Here is a 7,590-nt window from a genome sequence, read left to right on the forward strand (position 1 = left end):
CATCCTGACGAATATGGTGAGTTATGTGGATGGTTGTCAGCTCCCTTTACTGCCTAGAAATCCTGAAACTGTTTCTAAATGCTGTTCCCTTCAGTTCTTGGACACCTACTCACACAGAGCTGGGGAAAAAAATCCCCTGGCCATGGCTTACAAGGTGAGTTATGCCAAAGTTAGAGCTCTGTGGGAAATCTCTATCCATCCCTATCCTTTTAATATAGCTATACATGGGGGTGTGCATGGATGTGTCTTGTATGGAAAGGAAGGAGTGTGCAAACAACGTGACTGACACTTTCACCCTCTGTGTTCATTCCATACTCATGGGTACAAAGATATTATGGAAACCTTTGTAAGGACAGACCTTCTGTCCATGGATACAGAGACATCCAAGAGCCCCTGGCACTGACAGACCCTTCTGTCCATGAATTCAGAGACATCCAAGGGCCCCTGTCACTGACAGACATTGCTGCTCTTCAGCCAGTGACAGGATGAATTCCTGAGCCTGGGGCTTGGCCTTCCTCGTGGTGAGGGGCATCAAGGAAGGCTGCAGTGTGATGGAGATTGTGATGGGCTGGGAAATCACTGGGGGAAAGGAGGGAGCAGTTGTGTAGTAAAAGGCAGGTGGGGGAGAGAACTGTTCAGAGAAGGGCTGAGCTACAGCTTGAGAAAGCTGAAGAATGACATTTGGGGTCATCCCAGATTGATGTAATTTCAGAAGTTATGGAACAAGTTTAATTTTGGGGGGGGTGTCATGTTTTCCTTTGGAGGTGGACACTCTGCAGACTTGAGCTGCATTGCCAAAATGCTCAAGTCTCTGCTGGAGGTCACATCGTTTCTTCTTTGGCTGATCCCGGCCCGGTGCTGAGCCCAGCAGAGCCCTGGCAGAGCCCAGAGCAGCCTCAGCATCCGCAGAGCCCGGCTGCAAGGAGAGAAACCAGAAACCGCCCGTCAGCTCAAGGCTCCTGTCCCCTTGTCCCAGCCAGCCACGGTGCCCAGGCCATGCTGGCCATGCTCAGCGCTGAGCCCAAAGCTGCCCATCACTGCTGCCTTTGGGAGCAGAGCAGGAGGGCAGGACATGTGCCCAGCCTGCAGCCAGCCACGGCAGATCCAGCCCCTCAGCAGCTGCCCAGAGCGGGATGCTCCTGTGCCCGCTGCCATCTCCCAAAAGCTCTTGTCCCACCCATGCCAAGGAGATGAGGACCCACCTCACACCATCTGCTGCCAGAAGAAAAGCTGGTCCCAAACGATGTCCTCAGCCTTCTCCAAGGGCACAGTCCATCCACACCACAGCTGGTCCCAAGCACTTCCCGATCCAGACTGGACCCCACCCAGAATTCTTCCTTTAGAAAAACAAACAACAAATTAATGAAAATAGGTTATAGACAAAAAGGGGAAAGAAGAAAAAAGGTAAAAAATCTTATGTCTGTCAGGAGTTTGAGGAAGGCACAACCCCTACATTCTAGGGAAAAACCCACCCACGGGTGAGGGAAGCCCATGCTTTCTCCCTTCCCCCCTGCACTGTCCCCCAAAATCACGGTGATCCCAAAGCAAAGCAGGGGAGTGGAGCAGCCCAAGCCCTTCCTTGCCTGCACAGCAAAGCAGCCGTGCTCAGGTTCTGGAGTCCCACCTGTGCTCCTGCCATGGGGGTTTGTTTGTGTTGGGCTGGCTGCCCCAGCCCCAGCCTGGGGCACGGAGGGTGCTGGGGGCTGTTGGCAGGACCAGGAGCCCACTCCCATTTCGTAACCACCCCAGCCCACACCCCCAGCCCTGCCAAAAACCAGCTGGGCAGCCACTGAAGAATCAGTTGCATCCACCCCAGCAAAGGGGAAACCTTTGGTTCCCAGCCAATGCACAAATCTGGGAGCATCCCCCTGGGTCTGGACTTACTTGAAAATTCTCTGTGGAGCCTGGCTTTCAAGAAGGTGCCAGAATCAAAGTCCATCATCGCCAGCTGCCGCTGGCCAGGTGGAGGAAGAGGTTGTCATCCTTGCTGTTGTCCTCCATGTCCCCAGCAGCAGCAGCAGCAGCAGCCCCACCTGGTGCAGCTTCTCCAGGGGCTCCTTCTTCCCTGGGGTGACACCAGGCTGTCAGGGTTCTGCCCAGGGCCCGGCTGTCACTGAACCAGGACAAGCAAAACCAGCTCAGATGGCGGCCACCAGTGCTGGGCAGAGCAGCTCAGCTCCAGCACAAGGGCTGCGTGTTCTCACTCGATGAGCCCTGTGCAGTGACACAGGCAGGACAAAGAAGTCTGGGTTTCTTTGCTTCTGATTGCCAGGGTATGTGTGGAGCTGTAACTTACCAGGTCCCTGCATCACTGTGCCCGTGGCTCTCTCCCTTCTTCTATGGCTGATGAATATCCTGCATCCAGGGATCACTGAACAGGTCTTCTAATGAGGGCCTGTCCAAGTAGTGCAGGGATAAACACCGCCTGATCAGAACTTGGCAATCTGGGGAGAGAAACCACAAACCACTGGTCAGTTGGAGAAGGCTCCTGTCTGCTTTGCCTCACTATACCCGTGCCCAGGCCACGCTGGATGTGCCCAGAGCTGGGCCTAAACTTTCCCATCAATTCTCTGTTTTGGAGGAGAGCAGGAGAGCAGGACATGTGCCACCTCCTCGGCAGCTGCCAGAGCGGGATGCTCACGAGCCCGCTGCTGTCTCCCAACACTGGTGTTCCCCCCGTGCCCAGAGATGAGGATCCACCTTGGGAGAGCCGTTGTGGCAGCGGGAGCTGGCCCCAGCTGATGTTCCTGCCCCTCCTGAAAGGGTGCTTCCCGCAGACCATCTCATGCAGCAGGATGCCCAGGGTCCAGACGGTTGCTGCCTCGCCATAGTACCACCTGAAGTTGGTCCATTCCGGGGGTCTGTATGATCGTGTTCCTATGGAATACGGATGGAGCTCATCAGGGGGATGCTGCTGCTCCCAGAGCCTGAGCCCAGCATCCCTGGGCATGTGGGGCTGCCCCAGTGGCACACGGGGTGACCTGCTGCCCTCTCGCCAGCACCTGGCACTTGTGTACAAACCCAGGGTTGGAAAAGAAGGCACTGGTGCTGGAAGATTGCAGCAGAAACCCTGGCAAGGCCCGACCATGGCACACAAAGGAAAAACCCGCTCACAGTGCTGGGGAAAAACCATACCCACATCCTCCCTGCTGGCATTGCCCAAAAAATATTATGAACCAAGGCAAAGCAGGGAAGCACAGCAGTCCAAGCCCATTCTCACCTGCACACCAAACCAGCTGGTGCACAGGTCCTGGCTCCCCCTCTCTGCTACCCCCACCCACAGGGGATTTTGTCAGGCTGGCTGCCCCAGCCCCTGCCCCAATCCTGGGAGAATCCCTGCTGCCACACCCTGGTTGGGCCCTGAGATGTTGGGCCAGGAGATGTTGGGCCAGGAGATGCCGGGACCGGGAGCCTACTCCTGGGTGGGCTCACCTGCAAATTGAGTGTAGGCTGTGTCCTGCAGGTAGGTGCCACAGCCGAAGTCAATCAATTTTGCCTGCCCGGTGTCCAGGTCAACCAGGATGTTCTCAGGTTTGATGTCTCTGTGCAGGACCCCGCAGCTGGTGCAGTGCTGCACGGCCTCCAGCACCTGCCGGAACAGCTCCCGCGCCTCTTCCTCTGACAGGAACCTCCGTGCCCGAATGAAATGCCGCAGGTCCTGACACCGCTCTGGGCGCTCCAGCACCATCACGATGTTGTTTGGGAGCTCAAACCACTCCAGGAGGTGCACCACACCGGAGAAGCCTGTGGACACCTTGTCCAGCAGCACTATCTCCAGTGGTGCGCTGGTGCCGTCGGGCTGCGGGAGGAGCACGGTGCCGTCAGTGGGGCTGAGCCCGTGCCAGGGCTCGGGGAGCCCTCAGCCAGCCCGGGATGCTCTGTGCCCTCCGCTGGCCCCACGCCCGCTCTCCCTCCAGGTGTCCTGGTGGCTCCCACCCTGCCGGGCCCCGGCTCATCCCCGTCCGGCACGCCCCGGCTTCTGCCGCTGGCCCCGCTCACTCACCAGCTCGCCCCAGTGCCGTATGCGATCCCGCGGCACGCATTTCATGGCCACCTGCGAGCAAGGGGCAGCAGAAAGTTGAGCTTGATGCCCACCCCGCAGCGCCCCCGCCTTCTCCTCCGCCCCCTCCTCCTCCTCCTCTTCTTCCTCCGCCCGCCGCCGGCCCCGCTGCTCACCGGGGCACCGTCCGAGAGCCTCGTGGCTGCGAAGACGCTGCCGAATCCGCCACGGCCGAGCAACGAACCCACTCGGTACCGCTCCTTCGGGCCCTTGTGCGCATTCCCTGGGGGCGAGACGCGGCCGTCAGCGCTCGGCCCGGGGCCAGGAACGGCCCCCGAGCGCTCCCCGACCTCTCCGGGCCGAGCATCCGCAGGCGTCCGCTCCTTGGAACGCGACAGCGGCGGCTCGGGGCCAGCGGCCGCGCTGCCGAGCGGCGGAGCTCGGGCCGGGGAAGCCGCAGCGGAGGCGGCGGCAACGGCTGCACCGCCTGTGTCCTCCGCGGGCCCCGGGAGGAGCCGGGGCAAGGGCCGGGACCAGGGCCAGGGCCGGGGCAGGGCTCGGAGCAGGCGGAGCCAAAGGGCGGCGATACCGCCCCAGCCCCAGGCACTGAGGCCCGCCCAGAAGCGCCAGCGCCAGCTCGGCCAGAGCCGGGCGGAGGCGAGAGCGAGGCGGGACGCCCGGGGCCGGCGCCGGGGCCGGGGCCGGGGCCAGGGGCGGGCCGGGGGCATGTCCCGGGCGGGCAAGGGGAGAGGGAAACTGGGAGAGGAGGGGGACACAGGGAAAAGGAGATCGGGAATGGGTGAGGGACCGCGAGAGGGTGGAACAGTGGGAGAGGGAGAGGAGAAGATAGAGGGCGTGGATAACGTGGCTTCTTTCGCTGCTTTCTGTCTTGTTGCCGCTACTGCTGCTGCCGCTGCTGCTGCTGCTGCCGCTGCTGCTGCTGCTGCCGCTGCTGCCGCTGCAACTGAAGCACCGGGGCCGTTTGTCCCCGGGGCCGTTTGTCCGTTGCCCGCTCGGCCCCGCGCCGAGCCCCGCGCTCCCCGGGCAGCCCCTGAGCCTGGCCAAACACGGGAACTTTGCCGTGTTGAGCCAAGAGCCAGAGTCTTGATTCCTGCACAGGGGCACAGCAATGCCCTTGGCTGCTGCTGTGCCTTGTCCCTGCTGAGCGTCAGACACTGTCTGAGCACATTCCCTGAATGCAGAATTTGTACCTGACCCAAGCACTGCACTTGTGTCTCCAGCATTGCTCTCCAAGAAAAACAGGGGAAGGCAAACTCGTTGTAGCTCATGGTATTTTGCAGTGTCTAAAACTTGCCAAGTCTCAGATCTTAGAGGTGAGATCCATTTGGAATGAATGGGATGGAGAACTAGTGCAAGATGGAAAAGGGAAACATAAAAATAAATAGAGAAAAACATATTGATCATTTCTTTTGATTTTATTTTCATTTCTTAAAAAAAGCTGTTTCAGTTTTCCCAGAATCTTTACAATCCTGTCTTTTCTTTCTAAAAACCTGTCCTGGAGAACAAGGTGCAGCTCCTGTCTCAAGATGTGCCCCCAGCTGCAGCTTCTCTTGGCTTTCTTATGAATGGGCTAGGAGAACAGCTCCTTTTTAAAAGGCCTTTATTAAGCAGCACAGCTCTGGGGTGGGGGCCCGAGGGGTCGCGCACACCACCACTGCTCCCACTGGACACCGCAGAAGAGGAGGATCCATGCTGCTTTGTCACTAGGGCAGAGCTGGGCCTTCCTTCCTCATGGGAGTCCCAGGGAAGACTAATTCTTTAGGGTTCATAGTCTAGGGTGTCATCCCAGTCGAGTCTCCTCGAGGTTACGTCGGCCTCTGGAAAGAAGTCAGGGGACTCCTCTGGGTCTTCCTTGTTAGATGGTGCTGGTTTTATTCCTTCCCTTTTGCGTGGCTCGTTGTTTCGGGGTTTTTTCCAGTCTGGGTGCATCCCATAAGTCTCTGGTCTCTCTCGTTTGCATAAAAGTCAGTATGTCATCTTCCTCCTCAGGACGGTACAGCAGCTTGGGGCAGGGGTACAGTGTTGCCATGTGGGAGTCTAGGAGCAGTGGGGGCAGTGCCTGGCTGAACACAAACAAGAAACACAGGGTTCAGCAACTTGGGAGAGGGGGCAGGGCCTGGCTGAACAAGGAACAAGAAATATGGGGTACAGCAATTTGCGACAGGGGTACAAGGTAAGTAAACCTGGGACAGGGGTACAAGGTAAGTAAGGAGTTTACAAACAGCAACTGTAACGTGTTATTCTTAACAATATCCCCCCTCTTATATTTTGATCGGGCTCTAGCCCGCATCAACCATTAACTTCTGGCTCTTGGGAATATTTATCTCTTAATTCTCGATATTGCTCATATATTTCCCTGGCAGTTTTGTGCTCTCGATCCTGACTTTGAGTTTCCATTAACATGATCCTGGCCTGCTTCTTATCTTTTATTTCAGGGATCTGGATGCTTGATTGTACTGTGGTAGTCACTGTCTTGATTAGACAGGGGAGTAAACAGGGTAGGAACAAGAAACTTGCAAATGCACAGACAGCAATAAAGACTACTTTTTTTCACCACTCTCCCTTGAAGGACCAAAGGTCATTCCACCAGTCTGAGTTCACCAGAGGAGTCCATTCCTGGGTGCCCACATAAGCCACCTTTCGTATTTCTTTTGAGATGTTTTTGATTACCTCACTCTTATCATCTATCTCCAGGCAACATTCAGAGGAATTAAACTTTCCACAAATGCCTCCTTCATCTGCCAATAGGTAGTCCACCGCCAGCCGAATCTGATAGACTACAGCCCTGGTTTGTGCCAATTGTGTGCTGATGTGGTCTAAAGCAAGGGCAGTTCTGTTTGACACCACTTCTAATACTGCCTGGAGATGGATGATTCAATTTAACATATAGACTGGGGTACGATACCCCCAGGATCCATCCTGGGCCCACGTGGCCGGTCCATATGTCTTAATTATTTCTTCAGGGGTCCAGATCTTCCCCTTCCATTTCTGATTGCTTCCTAGGTTTATTACATGCCTCCTCTTTCGACTGCCTTTTTTTTAAGTTATCATACAAGGGGACTCCCAAGTATGACCCTGATTTCTTAGGTAGGAGGAAAAAAGCAGGCTTTATTATCCCTATTGTGCAGCTTCCTGCCCAGTCCCCTGGGAGGTGGGTATAGGCAGTGCTCCCACAAATCCAAAATAAATACTCAGGGGCCTTCCAGAAAGTGTCCTGTGTGTCTGTAGGATGTTCCCAGTATTTTGAGAGTTCTCTTAACCCCCAAAAAGGGTTTATTCCTTTTTCTGCACACTCATGCAGTTTGTACCCCTCATGATAAATACACCCCCTTTCCTTTCTCCCAGTGGCCCAATACCTGTTTGGTTCTTGGGGGATCCACCTGCTACCTGAGTCTTTCACCGTCAGGTATCTTTTGCAGGCCATTTTTCCCACAGGGGTTTTGTATCTTTTTCCTGTCCTTTTAATGCATTCTTCCCCAATCACTCTTGTTTTCAGATCCCATTGTTCTCGTCCCCTGTTCCCTGTCTGGGGTTTCTGCTCAGTTATTTTCCACCTTAGAATGTCTAAA

General features: G+C 56.1%; 1 protein-coding gene across 2 annotated transcripts; it reads right to left on the reverse strand.

Moving 5' to 3' along the window:
* Window positions 1–697: 697 nt before the first annotated feature.
* On the reverse strand, window positions 698–5,261 carry LOC147647302 (uncharacterized). 2 transcript variants are annotated; one of them, XR_015281626.1, is made up of 8 exons: window positions 4,177–5,261; window positions 4,004–4,054; window positions 3,433–3,799; window positions 2,701–2,877; window positions 2,297–2,444; window positions 1,885–2,113; window positions 1,203–1,337; window positions 698–916 (listed from the first exon to the last, which is right to left on the reverse strand). XR_015281626.1 is itself a non-coding variant. In XM_086872309.1 (6 exons), the coding sequence occupies exons 1-5, from the start codon at window positions 5,242–5,244 to the stop codon at window positions 2,338–2,340; spliced, it is 1,770 nt and encodes a 589-aa protein (XP_086728435.1). In that variant the 5' UTR covers window positions 5,245–5,261; the 3' UTR covers window positions 1,983–2,065; window positions 2,297–2,337. The 2 variants fall into 2 exon arrangements, 1 of the variants encoding a protein (XP_086728435.1); XM_086872309.1 differs by lacking the exons at window positions 698–916; window positions 1,203–1,337 and having other exon boundaries at window positions 1,983–2,065.
* Between the last annotated feature and the right edge of the window lie 2,329 nt (window positions 5,262–7,590).

This window comes from Cyanistes caeruleus, unplaced genomic scaffold, assembly GCF_971803275.1.
Source record: "Cyanistes caeruleus unplaced genomic scaffold, bCyaCae1.hap1.1 HAP1_SCAFFOLD_11, whole genome shotgun sequence".
In the NCBI taxonomy this organism is placed as follows: Eukaryota; Metazoa; Chordata; class Aves; order Passeriformes; family Paridae; genus Cyanistes; species Cyanistes caeruleus.

Excerpts from the sequence above, each read along its gene's own strand:
- LOC147647302 (XM_086872309.1), bottom strand. The coding sequence starts at position 5,244 with ATGCTGGAGACACAAGTGCAGTGCTTGGGTCAGGTACAAATTCTGCAT. Across the intron at positions 4,055-4,176 it reads GGCTCTCGGACGGTGCCCCG|GTGGCCATGAAATGCGTGCC; the intron begins GTGAGCAGCGGG and ends CCTTGCTCGCAG. Across the intron at positions 3,800-4,003 it reads TACGGCACTGGGGCGAGCTG|CCCGACGGCACCAGCGCACC; the intron begins GTGAGTGAGCGG and ends CTCCTCCCGCAG.